Source organism: Dromiciops gliroides, chromosome 1, assembly GCF_019393635.1.
Source record: "Dromiciops gliroides isolate mDroGli1 chromosome 1, mDroGli1.pri, whole genome shotgun sequence".
In the NCBI taxonomy this organism is placed as follows: Eukaryota; Metazoa; Chordata; class Mammalia; order Microbiotheria; family Microbiotheriidae; genus Dromiciops; species Dromiciops gliroides.
Window position 1 is genome coordinate 741,340,982 of NC_057861.1, and position 22,235 is coordinate 741,363,216.

At 38.3% G+C, this 22,235-nt stretch overlaps 1 protein-coding gene across 4 annotated transcripts in view; it reads left to right on the top strand.

Moving 5' to 3' along the window:
* Positions 1 to 22,235, top strand: part of CFAP20DC (CFAP20 domain containing) — a 201,402-nt gene that overhangs the window by 98,724 nt on the left and 80,443 nt on the right. For 3 of the 4 annotated variants that reach the window (XM_043979859.1, XM_043979861.1, XM_043979860.1), the window contains exons 8-12: positions 7,133 to 7,269; positions 8,524 to 8,677; positions 12,782 to 12,898; positions 14,277 to 14,408; positions 16,886 to 17,226. In XM_043979859.1, the coding sequence (XP_043835794.1) occupies positions 7,133 to 7,269; positions 8,524 to 8,677; positions 12,782 to 12,898; positions 14,277 to 14,408; positions 16,886 to 17,226 (881 nt within the window). Of the gene's footprint in view, positions 1 to 7,132; positions 7,270 to 8,523; positions 8,678 to 12,781; positions 12,899 to 14,276; positions 14,409 to 16,885; positions 17,227 to 22,235 lie in introns of those variants that run through there. The other variant, XM_043979862.1, reaches the window with a different exon arrangement.

Genomic DNA, 22,235 nt, shown 5'->3' on the forward strand with positions numbered 1-22,235 from the left:
CCTCATATAATTTCTATCTCAATTACTGACAACCCAGAGGGGACAGACTAAGTCGGATCAAGACTGAGTTTTCTTACCTAGTTGCCCTCCACCATGCACAAGGTAGATCTTACCTAGGGAGATTTATGAGCAGGAAAAAATGACTGACTGGAAAATTTCAGTCCTAGTTAAAAAATTGCAGACAAATCTGTGTTCTTGCCTGTATTGTCTGTCTAACTGTTTCTTATGCCTGAATGATCTATAAGACATAAACCCTTGGACTCTGGGGACTCTGGGGTGACCAGCCAAGTAGCTTCACTGATGCTTTGTAGAACAGAATGATTAGGATTTGCAAGCAAGGACTCTGGCTAAAAACTTTGTATCTTAATGGGAGTGCCCTTTCACCCTGTTTCCTGAAGGCAAATAAGCAAGAGACCCGTCTATCTGTAGTAATTTATAATTATTGATCTGTCTTGCCTACCCTCCCTGTCCAAATTCCTGGGAGATCCTATTCTGTTCTGATCTAAATCTCAAGTGGTCAGTCAGATACCTACTACTATTGTTATAAATCTGACATATCATTCTGTCTTCAATAATCAGTGCTTTATTATGGATTAACTCAAATTCTGGTCATTCCGGTCTAATTCTAGTAACTCTGGTTTGTGGAAATTGCCTGTAGATTTGAAAGCCAAATTATTCCTTGTCAAATCTACTCCTAATGTAGGAATTCTGGTCTGGTTAAACTCCATTTTAAAAACAACAAAAAACCACCTGTGGACTGTATTAAAAGTCAAAATATAACATTCTTGACCCCATAGTGGATCTTTCGATTTTGAAATACTTCATATGCTTAGGTTCAACTTGAAACTTCATACTCAAGCCAGTTCTCCATAATATCTGTAATTACTACAATTGTGCTAAACTAACCTTCCAAATAAATAGTGATCTCTGCTGACTCTTTAAGTGACTTTTTAGAATGGGTAGGAACTGTTTTCTACAAATGTTTTAAAACTTTCAAAAAGATAGAATCTCGGGGCAGCTAGGTGGCGCAGTGGCTAAAGCACTGGCCCTGGATTCAGTAATACCTGAGTTGAAATCCAGCCTCAGACACTTGACATTTACTAGCTATGTGACCCTGGGCAAGAAACTTAACCCCCATTGCCCCGGCCAAAAGAATAGAATCTCTTCTTTTTGTTCCTAATTCTGGTCGATTTGGGAATACTGGGGGGGGGGGGGAAGGGAAGGGAAGGGAAGGGAAGGGAAGGGAAGGGAAGGGAAAAGGAGATCCTTCCCTCTTTGCAGCAATTTATAGCATTGAAAACTAATTAGAGATTTCAATTTTGAACTGATTAGAAATCTGTTTATGATACATTTCCAAAAATCATGGTGGAAATGTGGTTTGAATGTTTTTTTAAATAAATATCCTGGTGGATTTGGGGTGTTGCATCCCCTAGGACTTTTTTCACGCAAACAGCACACTTCTCTATCACCCTCTCTCTCTTCCCTGGAGAGTGACAGGTTTATTGTTTTAGGGCAAGGGAAAAGGGTGATTCCACTGATCAGAGAATAAACAGAACTGAAACTTATTTAAAAGTTTTACCCAGTGAAGTACAAAAGTAGAAGAAACACACAAACAACCAGTTTTACAGTCTTCAGTTTATAAATTTATCTGATGCTTAAGAACCACCTATTATTAAATCTTCCCTCCACCTTGGAAAGAAAGAGGCTTATTTAAATTAGGAATCAAATAATTTGAGAATAAGCAAATTTAATTTTAGATGAATGTTTTACCTTACCACTGTGTTTCTTGTGTGAATAATTTAAGAGAACTTAATTGTCTAGGCAAATTAGAACCAAAGTCCCTAAGTGGAATTGGAATAGGCTATATATCCAAAAGCTTTTAAAAACCCCACTGGGAAAAGTTTTGCCTACACTTTGGTATATCAGGAATTGGGTAAGTCATGTTTGTCTGGTAAGGCTGGAGATCTCTTGAGATACTGAAGGGGCCCTTCAAGATAGAATCAGTGGACTCATCCAGTTCTTGAGTAAAATACAGACTGAGGACAACAGTCTATTTACACAACTGTTATTTTGACCTAGGATTGCTTTTTCTGGGGAAATGATATTATTTCCCAAACTCACAGAAGTTTCACTTTTGAACAAGGAATAGTAAGTTTTGCAATTAACTGGTATTTTATAAGAAATGTGTGCTGATTTGCAAAGGGATTCAGTGGAATGAAGAAAAACAGTTTTGTAAATGGATTGGGAGAGGACTAGGAAATAGAAAGATGTGAGGGATAGTGGAAGTTGTGAAGATCAGTAAAATATGGAATCAGGGTGTGGAAAAGGACCTGTAATTTTGAACTTTGCAAGGCTTTAATCAAAGTCCACAGGAAGAAAAAGAAGTTTGAGGAGGTTTTGTATCTCCTTGACGTGAAAGGATAATGGGGAAAATTCTGTGCCTGGGAATTTATGAATAATATTTGGAGAAATGCTTGTTGGAATTCATTTTAAGATTTCTCATCCTCGCTGAATTTTATTTCACTGATTTAGATATTCCTATTGACATGGAAAACTAGCTAGAATTATGAGCAAAATCTAAAGTTCACAGGATTCTATCTAGTTCCATTTACCAAGTGAACTTTTTTATTTATAGAAATATATTGAAAAATATTTGAAATATATACAGAGAGAGAAATATTTGGAATTATTTGAGTATAGCCATCTAAATTCTAAAATTGTGTCCTAGTGAAGGACCAATAAAAGGGTTTATTCAAACTTTTATGTGGGGAATGTACATTCATGATTTCAACATAAAAAAGGTTATATTTGCAATAGCCATTTTTCAGTGTAGTTGAACTTGCACCTTGAAATGGAGATTTGAAAATACAAAATTGCCATGTTAATCTTTGGCAGTACACTTAGTGCAAGTCGTGAGGTCCATGATTTGAAGTGGGGGTAGTGAATGGCTCTTGGAAAACTTGAGATTTTACATAGTACCATTTATAACTGTAAATCCAAACTTGATTTGATTTGATTGTTTGTCCCAAATAAAATTGTAGTTCAGCCTCATTGAAAGTGATATGTGTTTTTCTTCTTAGGATAATTTTGATATTTGACCCCCTAGAAGTAAAACAGACCTTGATGGAGAATACATTTGAATTTGGCATTAAGATAAAATATTTATAGACTGGAAAAATAAGAATTATAAGTGTAATCTTTCTTTCAATATTAAGCCACATTGATATTTCTGGAGATATCTGCCATAGTAAATATCTTAAGCTCAAAAAATGTTTAATTTATTTTAATGAATTAATTGGGAAAAATATTATTCACAGTATAGTTAATATGTGCCCTGAATGATAATGCTTTCAGACACCTTTATAATGATAAGTGTAACTGGGTCATAATTACTCTATATTTGTCTCTGAATGCAACTATTATATATAGAATGTCAAAATTGATAGGCAGATGAAAAGTTTTTTGATTGTAAGATAATTCATAATTGCATTCAATTGAATTATTGACTGCAAAAACTTGTGTGTATATTTAAAATTTATATGTATGTTTAAAAGTTATAGTCTCTGGGGCAGCTAGGTGGCGCAGTGGATAGAGCACCAGCCCTGGAGTCAGGAGTACCTGAGTTCAAATCCGGCCTCAGACACTTAATACTTACTAGCTGTGTGACCCTGGGCAAGTCACATAACCCCAATTGCCTCACTAAAAAAAAACAGTTATAGTCTCTGCCAGTGGCATGAGTTCTCAAACCAGACAAAAACTGTTGTGTATATGTTTAAAATCCATGATATTGTTTTATATTAATATTATGCTTATAATTTCTTGCATTATGATTTTGGTGATTCATGGTAGAAGAAATACTTAGGTTCTGTTCCTTTGAAAAATGATACCTATCATGGGATATAACTATCAGAAAATTAACTTCGTTTTTAGTCTGAATGCTTGAAAATATGAATTTACATTATCATTAATAGATTCTTTTGTTGTAACGGTTTTTATTTTATTTTTTTAAGCAGGCATAGTTCAGTTTATTCATTGATTATTTAAAAAATCTTATGTGGTTGCCACAGCAGCTGCCTGGGTCCTCTGGACAGACACCCGAGTATGAGTCTTCACAGGATGGTCAGTGAATTCCTGATAGGGAGACTTAGTAAACACAGTCTTCTTCCACAGGTCTGGCGTTAGGTAGCTGTATGTTTTGGAGATGGCATCGAAGGTAGCTTTAGTTGCCCAGAGTGGCAGTACAGCCTCTTGCAGAAGTGTAGCAGTCATCAATTCCAGCCATCATCAGGAGCTTCTTAGGCACAGGAGCTGAGACAATGCCAGTACCTCAAGGGGCAGAGATCAGGTGCACCAAAACCGATCCATAGAGCCCAGTGTAATGGTTTTTAAATGTCTTAAGTATTTGCTTAGATTTGCTTTGCTTTAAAATTAAAACAATAATAATAATAATGGATTTTTTGCAAAAAGTTCTAAAGAACTTATAAATTCTCATCCATAAACTTATTTGGGGACTTACCAGGTCCTCTGGATCTTCAGCCCTGGCAAGGTTATAAAATCTTGTCAGCTTTTCGAAGAATGTAAGCAACAAAGAATATCCTCGTAAAACGTAAAATAGTCACTTGGTTTACTGAGAACCTGGGATCCCCTCCCCCAGCACAAACACAGCCAAAGTGGGGGGTGACTTAAGTTTGCTTACAATATAGAAGTGATTTATATGATGAATTTTCTGACTACTGATTATGAAAACTGAAATTGCACCTGGAATAGCATATATTAAAGTTATGTCTTTACAGCAATTTAGGATTGTTGACTCTAGTTTTAAGGATGTTTCCTTTTTACTCTAGAGGTTATTATCTAGAGGTTTATTTTGTGGGTTATGAGTGAATTATCATGTTTTCACTTTATGTGTAAAACTCTAGAATGTGATTATTTTATTTTTAATGATTGATTTTTATATCAAAATGTCTTTAAACTAGAATGCATTTGGAAAGGGATTATATGTACTTAATATGCACTGAAGATAAATGTTTTTAGTGTTAAGAAACTGTTATTGGGGACACCTAGGTGGCGCAGTGGATAAAGCACTGGCCCTGGATTCAGGAGGACCTGAGTTCAAATCCAGCCTCAGACACTTGACTCTTACTAGTTGTGTGACCCTAGGCAAGTCACTTAACACTCATTGCCCCACCAAAAAAAAAAAAAGAAAGAAAGAAACTGTTATCCCAAGTTGAGAAACAACTGTACCTTGGTCTAAACTGTTAGCAGTTGAACTTGCTGGTGTGAGTTAAGGGTATTTTGTCCGGGTGTGAAAACTGAATATTGCCTAACTTGTGACATGCAGTTAAATGGGAAACCTATTGAATCAGTCCATCAGTACATAGCTCTTGGCCTCAGAATGAAACATTAGGACAATTGTAGTCTAGATCACACTTAGGATATTTCCCAGGGCTTTTAAGGATCACAAGCACCTTGCTTCTGCCAAAGTCTATCTTTTTAATGTTAATATTTTTCGGGGCAGCTAGGTGGCACAGTGGATAAAGCACCGGCCCTGGATTCAGGAGGACCTGAGTTCAAATCCAGCCTCAGACACTTGACACTTACTAGCCGTGTGACCCTGGGCAAGTCACTTGACCCCCATTGCCCCCACACACACACACACACAAAATTAAATTAAAAAAATATTAATATTTTTCCAATGATGTTTTGTGATTGTGAGCCGTGAGATACTACAATCTCATAAAAATCAAAATGATTTTTAATTTTTTAATGAAAAATTGTCATTAAAAATATATGTGGTATTCACAGGCTTCAGCACGTTACCAACACTGACTTGTGAGGAATCTAATAAGACATGTTGGACTGGAGAAGGATCCAAGATCATCATGTTTTAGAGAATGGTTAGGGAGAATGAGAAATAATGGATAGTTATCCCAAGTACATGGACATTCCTGAGATAATGAAGGATAGATGAAAGAGGGAAGAAAACAGGGAAGGAGAAGAAGGAAGGGAAAGGGAGGGGACAGAATGGGAGAAGGCTGAAAGGTTTTCAAGTGCTCACTATGTTCCAGGCTTTGTGCTGTGAAGAGGATTCAAAAAAGTGGGCTTCTGCCTTGAAGAAGCTTATATTCTAATGGGGGAAGATAGCATATTAAAGGGAGCTGAAAATGAGTGGAGGGGAAAGTGAGGAAGATATGAAGAGGTATGAAGAAGTGAGTATGGTTTTGAAGTTCAAAAAGTCAGAGAAAAGGCCAGAAGAAAAGTAAAAGCTGGCCAAGCAGGGCCCTTCCACAAAACGGAAGCATCGGGAGGAACTCACCAATAGGAAAAGGGGGCAGGTCTTGTTGAGGAATATTCCAGAGTGAGCAGGCCACAGAAAGTGCTGAGGAAGGGTCCAGGAGGAGCAGCAGTCGGGAAAGCCAGATATAGGACAAGGAGCAGAATGAAAGGAACAGTCGCTTCCTTTGTTTGCCCCAATCCGCTGGTCAAGATTCATGGAAAGACTAGGTAAGAATAGCAGAGGATGAGAGATGCGCAAAGTCATCTGTGTCAGTGGCATGAATTCTCACACCAGTAAAATAAGGGATCCATCAAAGTATGTTTTCTCTTTTGTTATGCCTGTCTCTACCCCAAATGCATTCAAACAACTTTTCTTTCTATACAAACTTTTTATAGCATTAAATCCCAACTCTTAGCTCTGTGACAAAGCTTTTGCAGAACATGTTTTCCTAGCTTATATCTCATTCCCCTCTGATTTCATAAGATTATCTGTAGTACTATTTTAGTAATGTAGCTTCATAATGTCTCATCATTATTGTCATTTATTTTTCTTAAGTGTCTTGTAATTTTGGTGAGTATAATTTATTTTCACTGTCCGCTCTCTGAGACTCAAAAGATTTTGGGCAGTTCCAAACTAGGATTTATATTAAGTGACTTAAGGGAATTGAGAATTTGGCTTCTTGTGAAAAGACAATTATAGAGAAACTACACACCAGCCTGATGGGAAATAGTCTTAATATAAATCATTCTCACCATATACAATTTAAGTTATTACATACATTAAAATATAGAGTAATGTGGAATGGATCATTATTTAGATTAATATCTTCTTTTTTAAAAAAAAAAAACCCACCAGATCAGTTTATCAACAGAGGATCAGGCAGTGCACGAAACAGTAAGAATCAAGATGTCTGTCACATTGCATTTGGATCCAAGGTGCTTGGACCACCTCCACCTTCTGGTAGAAGACATAGCATAAGAACATCTGGAGAGGTACGGAAACAGCTCAGAGAACTGTCTAAGCATGGGTGGCATGGGAGGGTGATGAGAAAAATCCAAATAGAAAAGGCATCCATTCCCCCACATTCACTATTCATTTACTGGCCCCTCATTTGTTACAGTGGGCCAGAGTTCCTCTGCTGTTGCCCTTTTCCTAAAGGGCTTCCCCCTCTAATATAACACTGCATTTTTTTTTTGCAACTCTTTAATGCTCTTACAATGCACAACTGCATAATGTCAGGATCTCTCTTTGCCCTCTGGGTCAAGAATCATGTGTTTTCTTAAGTTTTCTTTTCCTCACCATCTATGGAGGAGCTCTGCACATAGGAGGAGCTTACTAAATACCATGTGAATAAATCCATGAATTCAGTACACATCAAGAGCTCAAAATAAACTTTTAGACAATGTTTTTAATGCATATACAGAAAATAGGCAGAAATTCAAAGGTAAGACTCCACCTGCTGACATGTTCTTCCTTTTACTTTAAAACTGGGTTTAGACCGAACCATCTAGTAAACGAGCAAATGTTTTGTGTTAGGATTTAGATTTCTCCTGAAAGTCATTATATACCTAGGTGATTTTTGAAGTTTCTACCTTTTAAAGGGAAATAAGTCCACTTTCATTTTTGTCTCCACTTTTTTTTTTCTTCCTACTTATATACAATTATTTACCTTTGCTTAACTTTGTGGCCTTCCTTAACTCTGCCAGAAGTAGGGGAAAAAACCCTTGTCCTCTTCTTCTTTCTACTACTGAGTATAATTTGTGCTTTCCTAAATGAAATGTAAGTAGTAGGTAAATAATGCAGACTGAAAATTCCCATAAACCCTTCTTAAACACACCTACAAATTCACCCATCCTTGGAAAGTCCAAATCTTAATAAACGAGTTTTGAGTAAGATGATTTTCTATCTTCTTCATTGAAGAAATCTGGAGATGTGGGAAGAGTGCTGATTCTTTCATCAAAGGACTTGTATTCAGATCCTTGCCCTTCTGCATACTGTGTGACCTTGGGAAATTCATTTACCTCTCAGAGGCTTCATTTTCTCATTTGTAAAATATGGGAGATAGGACAGGGTGATTTCAGGTCTCTTCCATCTCTACATGAATGATCTTGTTATCCTAAGTATTTTTGTTTTTCTCTCCATCTAAATTCTGTTAAAAGCAGATATGCTCTAAAATATATTCTGTAAAGTTAAAATAGGTTTAATAAGTTATTTCATTTGACAGTCTCTGATGATTTATCTTATAGACTATAAAATCCAGAAGTAGCAGAACTTGCCAGCAGCCTACTACAGAAAAATGTCCTAACAGGTCAGAAATGTCAAGCCTACAGTTATATGAGTCAGAAGAGCAAGGAGACAAAGAAAATATTCATCTGGAAAAGCAAATTACACCCATTAATGGTAAGAAAGAATTTATAAAGATTAATTCATAACTTCAATAGTAAACTTGTTCCTTTGTTAGGAAATAAATCAAGAGAAGTATTATTTTAACATTGAAAAGAGTAGGGAACTATTATTGAAACGTGTTTAGAATTCTTAATGATGTACAGTGTGAGTGGTCCAGTTTTCATGTTTTGTTTTCAGTTTGCCTATTCGAAGAATCTTGTCTTTGGAATAAGAATTCTAAATGAAAACAAACTGTGCTTTTTAAAAAATCACCAAAAATTGATGATTGATGCTAAAAAAACGCACACACAAATAACAATATATCATTCCATACTACTGGATTAGGAAGCATACTCAAAGTTAAGGAAGTTTTATTTGTTGTTTTAAGATTCTTAAAAATACGATTTTAAGTCTATTCTTTTTGAAGGGGCCACAGACCAACTTTTGAAATTGCTTCCTTAAAACATTATCTTAGGTGAAACCTACATTTTGCTTGCATTTTATTTTGCAGCATTTGGATCTAATCAGTAACCATTATTATTACAAATTATATTCTATGTAAAACAAATATAATATATTGTAGGAAAACAAATATAAAATTTTGATTGCTTTAAGATTCTGTCCCCTAATCATATGTATGAAAGTCCTTCCAAATTCCTTCTAATCCCAACTTTAACTTCCAATCAAATAAACAAATGAGTATTTTATTTTCAGTAGTTTATAATGGAGCATAAATTAGGATTCGGAAGGAATTTGGAAGACCTCTTTATACATATTAATTGTTGGAGGTAGTAAGGGGATGCAGTAGATAGTATTGAGCTTGAAGTCAGGAAGACTTGAATTCGTATCCAGCTCAAATATTTAATAGCTATGTAGCCCTGAACAAATCACTTCTGTTTGCTTCACTTTTCTCATCTATGAAATGGAGGTAACAATAGCATCTACTTCCCAGGTTGCTAGGAAAACCAAATGAGATAATATCTGTACTTTGCAAGCCATAAGGCTCCAGATAAATATTAGCTGTTGTTATTATCATTATTATTAATAGGTTTTTCCATATCATCCCAGAGTATAATACAGGTGAATGAAAATAGCATCATTTAATCTTATGGTTTTTTCATTACAGTCAAATATTAGGAATGTTATGGTTCACAGGTGAATCTTTAGAGCCTCAGTTGAAAAATCCTTTTGGAACTTTTGGAATCTATAGCATCACCTTTACGTATAAGGGAGTCATCTCAGAATCATCTTCTTTTGTGCGGTTAAAGCATCAGCTGGTCAGGACAGAAGTAAACATCAGCTTCAGTGTAGAAGAAAGGTTAACGATGAGAAGGTAGCATAGTGAAAATTGCAGCAATTTTAATCTGACCTATTCATATGATCCTTGAATGCAGACAATTTAGAAATGGAACGATGGAGCTTTTACCCTCAATTATCACCATTCACTTGGGAGGTTTTGCTAATGTGAAACTGTTGCTGTAGGAGGAAGGCTAAAAGAACGCAGAAACCCCTTTGCCAGACAACCCTTGGTCTCTTTGCAAAGCCTAGAGAAATGGCAGCCAGAAACAAGAGTCATTCAGAACACAGACTCCTCTGTCCAACCCTCCAGAGGAGGTTGGGCAGTATTAGCTCAGAGCGTGGTGATAAGCAGCGGTCTAGGAACATGCCCAGAGAGAGCTCAGCATGTCACAAAAAGAGCCCCCTCCGCCCAGGAGCATTCATCTGTGAATGCGGAGGCAGGAGGACAAGAAGAAAGAATTTGTCAGTGTTTCTCTAACAATCTGTTATCACTGTCAAGGATGGAGAAGCCACCATTTTTGTACTCATAACACATCAATCCAAAGAGGTAGAAATGTCACTGAAGAAGACAGAATTGAGAAGTGTGTATGGGTTAAACAAGTGCATGCGGAGGAAATCCATGCAGGAGAAGACAATCTTGAGAGCATTAGTTTTACAAGATGCCTCAAGAATGGGGAAAACTCAGCTGACAGTAACATTTTAAAAGAATTAGAGATGACATCCATCCTTATCAGCCATGCGCCTCCTTTCTCCTTTTTGCAAAAATTTAATGAGAATGATCAGCGTGTGTCCTCAATGGAAACATGAAATAGAACCTCTTGCGAATAGTGCTCTCTATAGCTTTATAGTTACACAGTTAACAAAAGATTCAGAATGCAGTATCCTCTTCTGTTGATTGTTGATTACAAAAAAAAGAGAAAAAGGAGGAAGGAAGAGAAGGAGTCAGTAAAGCAAAATACCAATGAACATTTTTCTTGCATATTTTAGGAATATACAAAATTTCTTGACAAATATAACCACTGATATGACTCTGTTCAGTGACACAGTGATTATTTATGTCAAGCAAGGCATGAAGTAGAAGAATGTTTGCCTGTGGATAAAATTGTGCTAGAAACCTCAGACCCCAGAATATTATGGCGCCTTCCCAGTGAAATGCACAATTATTTTAAAGCATGTGACTCAAGAATCAATTAAGTGCCAGACACTGTGCAATCCACATGGCAAAAACAAAATGGATGAAAATTTTCCATTGTCACTCATATATATAAAAACATTTTAGTAGCCCTTTTGTGGTAGCAAAGAAATTAGAAACAGAAAGTGCTTATCAACTAGGAAATAATAAACTCTGGTATATGAATGTAATGGACTATTAATACGTCATAAGAAATTTTGAGAATTACAAATTCAAAGAAACTAGGGAAAACTTTATATGAACTGATACAGAGTGAAATGAACAGAATCAAGGGGACAGTGCTTGATGACCAGTATTATATTTTCTTTTTTTTCTAATAAATTTAATATTTTATTTTCCCCAATTACATGTAAAATTTTTAACATTCCTTTAAAAATGTTTTTGATTTCTAAATTCTTTCCTTTCCTCCTTATTTTCTTCTGCTCACATTGAAAAGGCAAATAATTTTATATACGTTATACATAGGCAGTCATGCAAAACATATTTCCACATTAGCATGACCACTATCATGAAGGAAAATGATAGACTAAAGAATTAAGATCAATAAGTTACCAGTCAGGACTTCATAAGACCAATGATGGGGCATCTGCTTTCAAACGTGGTCAGTTTGTTGAATGGTTTTAGTTGACTATAGTTACTTGTTATGGGGGAGAATTTCTATCAGGAAAGAGCATGTTAGTAAGTGGTGATAGAAATGCAAAAGTAGAGAGATAAAAACTTCAATATATACATGAACAGAAGAAAGCAGAAGGAAGTTTGGAAGGGTATACTCACAGCAACTTTGTTACTACCATGTTCAATTTAGTATACGCTCAGAAAACTACATGATAAAAGCTCAAAGTTTCATATCAAAACCGCTTTTCTGTTCTTTATATGCCAAAACATTCAGGTTTCTTAGTGATTGCTAAATTCATTACATTTGGGATTACGCAGTGCTTTTTAACAATCCTCTCCATGGTGCAAAAGCTCATTTTTCAACACCAGTGTTCTCCTCTTTCCATTGTTTACATCCCCGCTGTCTATGCAACGGAGGGACATATGCTAGATTCGGGTTCTAGCATATTTCCAGTATGACCTGTGCTTAAGAAATGACATAGGCAATATTGCAGTGATATATGATCAGAAAATTAGTAGACTCGATGCCATGACATAAATAAAGGATGATAGATGGACTACCCAAGAACTCCATCCATATACTCCTGATATACAAAGGCCTACAATGCCTTGTTCTCTATAAGGACATAGATGAATTACGCAGGGTTCAAAGGTATAGATGGGTTTCACCTATGGAAGAGAGGCACCACTGGTGAGACCACAGATCCATTGAAATGTATTGATTTACATATTCTGTCACTAGGGATTATCTAATTATGCATATGGTACATACATATGGTAATAATTCTTTTATGGAAATGTGATTCCAGAATATAGGAATAAAAGCCTGTTTCCCATCTAAGACTAAGATATGCTGCTTCTAACACATCTTACCTGCAAGTATTTCAAAAGTAATACTGTTAGGTACCTTTCTTCCTTTTGTAACATATAATTGTGTCCTTTACTAGATTATATTAAATTCTCATAGTATCCTGTCTTTTTGCTTTGTGTTTATTGATATGGTAACGGTACAGCTGATCTCCATGTTATGCATCCACATCCCCCTCAAGAACCATCCGCAGATAAGAATAATAGTAGACGAAGATTACGCTTAAAAAGCACCAGCAAAGACAGAACGGAGACGCTCAGTGGTATGGCACAAACTTGATACTATTTTACAGCTGTGGTTTATTCAGAGCAGCAGACTCTCTCTGCTTGTTGTAAAATCCAAAGGATTAGGAGTCAATTCACTTCTAATATAAATGTCTGAGCTACAGGGATTATGGAAATCAAACTTCTGTACGAGAATTGCTTTGTAGGACTAAGGGAGATTGGCAGGATTCGAGCGTGCCAGGAGTGATACAGAAACACAGAACTTTCCTCTTTCCAGAGAGAAGCCGAGAAAATTTCACCCATTCCTTTTCATTGTTACATAGGGGACTTCAGAAGATGCTGCCAGTAAGCTTTGATGAAACCTTTGTGGGTCACCGTCATTTTTCTTTTTTTAATTTTTCTCTCCTTTTCCAAAGAAGAGCGAATGCTTTATTCTCTGATTGTTGGCATATATTGCCATTTAGGTAGGTAGCTCCAACCCTGGAGTCAAAAAGACCTGAGTTCAAATCCTGCCTGAGACACTTACTAGTGCTTTGACCATGGGCAAGTCACTGAACCACTGTTTGCCTTTATTTCCCCACTTCCCAGGGTTGATCCTTAAATCATTTCAGGTAATATTTCTAAAGTGCTTTGCAAACCTTAAAACACTATATAAATGCTAGCTATCCTTATTATCATTAAAAGGAGGGGGGAGGAATAAGCATTTAATAAGTTACTACAATGTGCCAGGCATTGTGCTGAGCACATTTGTTATTATTAATTGTTATTATTTCCCTTGTGTTCATTCCCAAGCTAAAATACTTCTTAAAGCAAAAATCAGCACACACACACACACACATTCTTGTACTACAGTTGCTTGAATAATTGAGAATTGGTAGCCAAAAGTTTTAACTCTACCATGTTATTTCATCAGACTTTTAAAGGCCGTGAACAAAAATGTCAATCCTAAAATCCTTTCTGTAACCATCTTTATAGACTCCGAGATAGAATTTGCTCAGAAACCATTGCTTAGAAACAGCTGTAATTTAAAAATAACAAATTTATTCTACTTTCATGGTACCAAAGGAAAAAAATTTAAGACCTTTTTGAAACACTTCTTGGGCATTATAAATGATAAATGTTTGGGCTTTTTGTGAATGTTTACTGAAGAGTTAGAAAAAGGAATCTGTTTGCAGTGGTTCATTTGATTGTAAAGTGGCCAATGGAAAAAAAAAAGGGAGTGAGAATCCATAAAATTACTCACAAGTTAACTATAAGAGTTGTATAGTTACCCATTCTAATATAAGTTTAGACTATGATTAAGCACCCTTTAGCTTTTACAAATTTCAAGGGAAATATGCCTTTCATGTTGTAGGGACTTAGTAAATGTTTGTTGAGTTGAGTTGAAGCTTCTGGAAAATGTTTATTCCCATCAAGGGAGCTCCTCGGGAAACAGCCGTAATGAAGATACCACACCGGCCAAGCTCACCACTGTGTCCCATCAAAGAATGAACAGTGCAGTGACGTTAAAGGTCACCAGTCATCAGCAACTCTCTCCTCATCAAACAGGTTCGAGCCTCCATTATGTCCCACCTAGTAACTAACAGTCAGCATGATATTTTTGTCATCCTCTGGGGGAAAAAAATAGATTCCCTCTAGCACTGTATTTTTTATAAATTCCATTTTCTAAGACAGAAACAACTTTCTGCAATAGACACATTCCTGCCCATTTCTGTGATAGACAAAATAAGCTGTACAGTATCTTGTTGACCTATTCAAAATAAATAGTAAAATTGTAGAGTTTCTGACATTTTTAATTTAATCCTATCACTCTTTCAAAAGATTATCTGTTATTCTGTTTCAGCCATTCTGTTGTGTAACGAGCATGGCTGAGATCTGTGGAAGGGCACATCCACATATCTTGCCTAGCAGGTGTGCAATACTTTTAGAAAGGCAAATTGTTTTTGAGCAAAGGAAAAAAGAAAACGAATGAATATTGTTTGTAGTTTGTCAGTCTTATTTATGCAATGTTGAAACCTTCATTAAAATGTTAGGCGCAATTAGAGTCTCTAGCATAAATCTGACTGTGTAGGGAAAACTAATTAGATGTTTAGGTGATCATTCTTGCATTTATCTTGTTTGCTGCAATATTGTGATTACATAGTAATTTACATATTTTCCTAAGAAAACACACCAAATTATTCATTACAATTGATATGGAAATAATTGGGGTAAAAATAAAATTCCAAATTAACATGTGGTACTCAGATAATAGAACTTGGGAAATAACTTTTTTTTAATTTTTAATTTTTTTTTTGGTCAATTCTAACGTTGGCACCAGGTCCCCAGAATCATTTAACTTTATAACTAATGTTCTCATCTTATCTCTCTTTAAGTTTTGCCAGTGATTTTGGCAGCATGGTATAGTTGATAGAGAGCTAGCCTCAGAGCCAGGAAGACATCTACAACAATTATTACCTGTACTACACTGAAGGGTTATAATGGAAAGAACACTTCTGGATACAGCTGGGTGGTGCAGTGGATAAAGCACCAGTCCTGGATTCAAGAGGACCTGAGTTCAAATCCAGCCTCAGACACTTGCCATTTACTAGCTGTGTGACCCTGGGCAAGTCACTTAACCCTCATTTTCCTGGAAGAGAGAGAGAAAGAATGAGAATATTTCCATTTGCAATCAAGCCCTGCCCTTTACACATACTCTCCTTCTGACCCCAGGCAAGTTCTTACCCTCTCAGTGCCTGGTGCTCAAGGCCTTTGGCAGAGAAGGTACCAACTTTCATTGATAGAAAACTCTCTATGCCAGTGAACCTTCTGATCCCTTTCCCTATTCTGTGATTTTCCAGTTTATAGTATCCATTTTAGTTATCAACTTCATATTACACCAGCTTTGTGAGATTTATTTTTGTATGTCAGCCAAGAAGTATTTTTGAGCACCCTCAAGGTGCCCAAAAGTATACAAAGAGACTTTGAAATAGGGAAGGTCCCCCTTTCCTTTGAAAAATGCTTTTTCTCATGAATCTCTGTGTCATAGATAAACAGGCACCCAGTCTGGGCAGCTTCTCCCTTGCCTTGTCTCAAATTTGTTCTCAGACTCCCAGTTGGTTCTGTCTTTGCCAAACTGAATTGACTTCTCCTGATTACAAGGGGAGGCACAAAACCCTGGAGAATGTCCCACCTCCATTGCAATCAGCAGGGAGCCTGAGAAGAGGGGACTTCTGCCTGTCTTTGTTGTCATTTGTGGTATTCCATTATGTCAGCCAAAGAAAGGCAGAGTTTATTTTCTAAGTGACTGTGACTGTTCACTTAATTCTTCTTAACTTCAGTTTCCTCATTTGTAAAGTTGACCCTCCTCACTCTATGGGGGTTGTAGTGAAGGGAGCATCTGGCAATCCCGAAAGTCCTATAGAAATAGAAGCACTGGGATAAGCATTGGGATTGGGGTAAGACCTGGGATTCCCCTGGTGTAGAGAACCAGGTACACTCATTTTGTTGGGGCAGAAATGAGTGCAGTGTGGCATCTTCTCTGCCACTTACCATCTTAGAGAATGGCCTGGAGCCCTTCCCTGGGAGCTGAGCATTAGGGGTGGTGGGGTGTGGGGGTCGAGGAGCTCATGGATTTAAAAGTGATGAAGTGGTACTGGAAGTAATACCTATAGCTAGCATCCCAGTTGGTGGTAGAGCCCGAGTCCTCTGATTTCTGAAAGTGTTCTTTCTACTACAACACTTCAGTGTAGTACAGGTAATAATGATCATAGACATCTGAATTTCTTAATCACTTTTTCTTCTCTTAAGTAAACAAGAATGATGAATTAGTTGCCTATCACTATGGTCATTGACTTTTGTTGGTTAAATATTTGGTACCATTTGAGATGGTCGACAATATTTATTGCACATTTATTTTTCCAGTTGAGAATGCAATAAACTGTTGTCACTTCAGTTCATCAGTAGTTCAGTAATACAGGATATTAGCCTCAGACCTCTTACCTAAAGTAACATCCTCTAATTATTATCTTCATTTATCTTCCTAGTGTCAGATGAGTGGGTTTTTCCTGAAAATTACAGAGATCATTTTCATTTGGATTCCAGCGAACAATCCATAACCCTGGAAGATGATTCCTGCAATAATTCACACCAGTTGCCAGAAAAGAGCAAAGAAACTGAAAAGAGCAATCAAGGAGAGGAAAGCCAGAGTGTTCCAAATGAGATTTTTACGTTTTCATCAAGGCCAAGGTCCTTGCCTCATGGGAGGTGTCAGACTGTGTTTGCAGAAGGGAGCTCCCTTCTTTTGGACCTAAAGGGGAATGGCGTTGGGAAGAGGAGAGGAGCCCAACCAGAAGATGACTTTTGTGGAGGTGACAGCAGTGAAGAGGTACACACACAACTCTGTGAATGACTTGGAGGTAGAGTGGGCACCACTGTTTCTTTAGTTTAGCACCCAGATCAGTGGGATGAGGGGGAAACTGGCCTGCTATTTATAAAAATGCAGCTGATTGGAATGTCCATCAATGGTTACATCTTGTTGTTATGGTAACTGATTATTGCTAATTTTTTATTAGCATTCAGCATATTTAGTTTTCAGTTACAGAAGTGGTTTTTACATTTTAAGCTTCATCTTTCAGAATTAAAAATAAAATTCAGCTGATTTATTTGGTAAGAAGACTGATAAACTGCTCAAAAGTATTTTTTTTCCTCTGAGGGTGTTACATTGCAGTTGTTAAGTATACTGTACTCTGAGAGCTTCTTACTCTCTTGTCCTTGTTTCACCTTAGACCTGTTCAGGCTCATTATTGTCTATATGATCCCAGTGTCCATGAGATAACCCACTTAATGTTTAGGTAATGAATCATGGATTAGTATAGTATGGTATCTATTTTAGAATTATTAAGAATACAAATTTTTATATGTCAATTATGTTCATGGAAAGATTTTTTTTAAACTCATTAAAATCAAATGAATGGGGCAGCTAGGTGGCACAGTGGATAAAGCACCTGCCCTGGAGTCAGGAGTACCTGAGTTCAAATCCAGCCTCCGACACTTAACATTTAAAAGTTGTGTGACCCTGGGCAAGTCACTTAACCCCAATTGCCTCACTAAAAAAAAAAAATTAAAAAAATCAAATGAATACATTTGAAAACATGTTTTTTCAAGAGCTTATTACCTTACAGTAATCTTTTTTTTCCTATTTTGAAATGAATTTACCTTTAAAACTGCTTCATAATATTTAATGATGGAGATTTATTTTCCTACAAAAATGAGTTGTTAAAAATAACTAGACAGTTCTTGCTTTACATAAATGGATTGTTCCACAGACCCCTATGTGAAGTGGGTCTTATGTAATGCTAATTTCCCTGTGGACATGGTGAAGGGAGGGATGGAAGGAGTCAAGAAGGGGCTGTTGGCACAGGGAGGGAAGGGGCTGACACATGGTACAAGCACATATGGGGACCAGGGACAGAGAAGCAAGAGCAGGGGGAGGAGCAACCTAACTGTCCACCCAGTGCCAGTTATGTTGGGGCCTAGCGGAAACCGAGGGGAAGACCTTGTTGGGGCAGACAGGTGGGCAGGTGGATGGAGCAGGGCAGGGGCCTCTTCTCTTGGTTCAAGACGTCTCAAGCCAAAACCCTGATGCAGCAGCACTGCCTGCTTTCACTTGGAAGGCGGTGGCTGTTGTTGTTGTTTGTGTCAGGGGTGGGATGGGGTGGGAGGCTGCAGAGTGCCAAGCTGAAGGACAGAGAGAGAGACAGACAGACAAAGTTAGAGACGGAGGGAGAGAGAGACAGAGAGAATGAATGCACAGTACAGTCAATTTAACATAGGTGGTTTTTGGAATGCAGATTTTTTTCAGAAGTCTTTACAATAAAGCCAAATTTGCATAATGTAAATTTACATAGTGAGAAATATCTGCATATAAAAATCAATCCTAGGGTCAGAGTTAGAGTGGGAAGGTCCTTGGCCTTCATGGAATGTCAGCTGAGAACTGCACCTCAGGATCCCAGGACCCACAGAGATGGAGGGGCCTAGGCCTGTCTTGAAAGCTCACAAAGCTGCTGTTTGAACCCAGAGCCTTTGACCAAATCCAGCATGCTTTCTTATATGTCTCATTGCTGCCGGGGTGGAGCAAAACTAGAGAAATTATAGAAACAATTAACAGACTGTGCAAAGAAATGGCTGTAAGTGAATGGTTTCCTGCTTCCTTACTCCTCTGTGGACGGCAGAAGATAAGCAATTGCAGTCCCACTTATTCCTGCTGCCCCACACCTGCCGTATTCCCAGGCAGTAGAAGATCCAGTTAATCTGCAGAAAAACGCCCTGAAAATTATAATTACCAGGAAATGTCTGTCCTTTGTGGAGGCTGTTTCTAAAGCCGAGTGTATGGAAGCTTCCTTCATACACAGCCTTAATGTATTCATCAGCCTTTCTCTGGTCCAGGCCAAGGACACAGAGAGTGGCACAGCCCCCACCTCCACAGAACCTGCGAGCTGACGGGAGCACAACAAAGACATCTGTGAGTCTATACCAGATGTTGGGGAGCCAAGGGAAGGATTCATGTAGAAGAGTCCTTCCAAGAGCCAGAGCGAGGAGATGCCCACCAGCATGGTGGGCAGCTAGAGCAAGGGCTTGGACATGGAAGATGAGGGTAGACAGGTTGTGAGAGGCTTTGAAGCTCAGCAGAGGAGCAGATACTTGATCCTAGAGACCATAGAGAGCCATAGAGGATTACCGAACAAAGAGTAGCGTGGTCAGATCTGTGCTTTAGGAAAACCCCTTTGACAGCAGGAAGGCTAGAATGGAGTGGGGAGAGACAAGTCGGGGAGAACATTTGGCAGACCAAAAGGCAGGCCGTGGGGCAGCTAGGTGGCACAGTGGATAAAGCACTGGAGTCAGGAGGACCTGAGTTCAAATCCAGCCTCAGACACTTGACGCTTACTAGCTGTGTGACCCTGGACAAGTCATTTAACCCCAATTGCCTCACCAAAAAAAAAAAAAAAAAAAAAGGCAGGCCATGATGAGGGCCTGTACCAAGGTGGTAGCTGGGTGCGGAGGGAGAGGAGATCTAGGGAGCGTACAGACTTGGGAACCTGGAAGATTGTTGGAGCCCTAGACAGAACCAAGAAGATTTGGACAAGTGTGGGTTTCAGGGGAAAGATCTCAAGCTCTGCTTTGGCCAGCTTGTGTCTGAGATGTCTTTCAGAACATCCCATTTGAAATGCCCACTAGGCCACTCATGACCCCAGATGGACATTCAGGGGAGGGACTGGGGACAGAGGCATAGGTCTCTGAGCCCTCTGCAGAGAGAGGATGACCTGACCCATCAAGAGACATTCATCACCGTCACTGCTATGAATTGTCATTTGTTCCACATCTTCTGACTGTCGCCAATGCCACACTTTCTGTGGCTCTGGGGTCTGGCAAGTGTGATTGCAGATTCTAGCCACAGTTCCAGCAGATGCTGTGAGTGTGGTGGGAGGAAGCCCCCGCTGCAAAGCAGGCACTGTTGCATAGCCTTAGAAGGTAAAATAACGAGACCTCCCATATCTGCAGAACAACAACTGACAAGAGTTCAGGTCCTGGGATGTTGGGACTTCCTTCGGCACTGCCCTCCTCCTGCCCCCTCTCCCATCCCAGGGCTAAATACTTAGACCTTTTCCAGTCTCTCCTGGGCCGCCCATCACAACCTGCCTGGCCTGGGTCTCTTTCTCCATTGTGGCTTGCTCCTAATTTTCCAAAAAGAAGGTCAGCTCATTTGATAACAATAAGAATAATGGCATTTATACAGCACTTTAAAGTTTGTAAACTACTTTTCAAATATGATCTTATGTTATCCTCACAACCACCCTTGGAGGGTAGGTACTTTTATTATCCTCTTTGCACAGATGAGGAAATAGGTTTAAAGAGGTCAAATGACTTCCCCAGGGTCACACAGCTACAAAGTATCTAAGTCAGAATTCAAACTCAGGATTTCGGACTCCCAAGTACAACGCTATCCATAGAACTACTTTGTGATAATGTATTCTTTCTTCTTCTTCTTCTTTTTTTTTTTTTAGTGAGGCAATTGGGGTTAAGTGACTTGCCCAGGGTCACACAGCTAGTAAGTGTTAAGTGTCTGAGGCCGGATTTGAACTCAGGTCCTCCTGACTCCAGGGCCGGTGCTCTGTCCACTGCGCCATCTAGCTGCCCCAGTGATAATGTATTAATGAAAGGGCAGCAAGGTGGCGCAGTAGATAAAGCACCAGCCCTGGATTCAGGAGGACCTGAGTTCAAATCCAATCTCAGACACTTGACACTTACTAGCTCTCTGACCCTGGGCATGTCACTTAACCCTCATTGCCCCGCCTCCCCCCCAAAAAAATTGTATTAATGAGCTGAGTTTAATTCCTCCTTCTTGATACCCTCTAACAATTTGTGTGCATTCTGTTACCTTACTCTTCGTGTACTAATGAGAGTGCCTCTGCCTTGGTGGTGCTATTGCCCCAGCTTTGTGCTTTATGCATTATTCTTCTGGTTTATGGCGTTAAATCTGTTTTCCATTTGATTACTGACTTAGAGTGCTTGGGTTTAAATGAATATCAAATGTTTAATTGTTCTTTCATTGCGGCTTTTTAAGGGGCAGGACTGTGTTGTTTTGTCTTTGTGTCCTTGGAAGCTGGTATGGTGCCTGACACATAGTAAGAACTTAGTAAATGCTTGTTGACTGACTGCTTGGTCCCAATTGTTGTTGTGCATTTTATTCAGTCATGTCTGACTCTGTTATCTCATATGGAGTTTTCTTGGCAAAGATTCTAGAGTGTTTTGCCATTCCCTTCTCCAGTGGATTAGGGCAACTAGGGTTAAGTGACTTGCCCAGCATCACACAGCTAGTTAAGTGTCTGAGGCTGGATTTGAACTCAGGTCTTCCTGACTCCTGGCCCAATGCTCTCTCCCTTAAGCCATCTAGCTGCCTCTTTGTCCCATTTGTTGATCTATAAAAACACTGGTATTTTGTGTGTCTTAAAATGTATGCATGCAGCACAAAAAAAGTGGTTATTTCCAGTTAACTCTCAAATTAGATCTATATAAAACCCACTTTAGAGAATTAAAACCAAAAATATCTACTCAGGCTGTTATTTAGATTAGCCTTTAAGTTACACAGTTGCCAAATCTTCAATTCATTTGAGTCATTAGGCAAGCCTTATTGGGGAAATTTTAAGAATATTTACTGAAAGAACTAGTCAGTATTTCCCAACTATCTTTTTGTTTTAAAAATATTTCTTCATTTGTATCAACTCCGTGCCCAGTAGTTATTATACCTGTCATATTCGATATGGGTTTTATGATTGTTATTATTTCTGCATTGTATGACCAGATAGATGCCTCTATATGTTTGACCTCTGTGTTTTG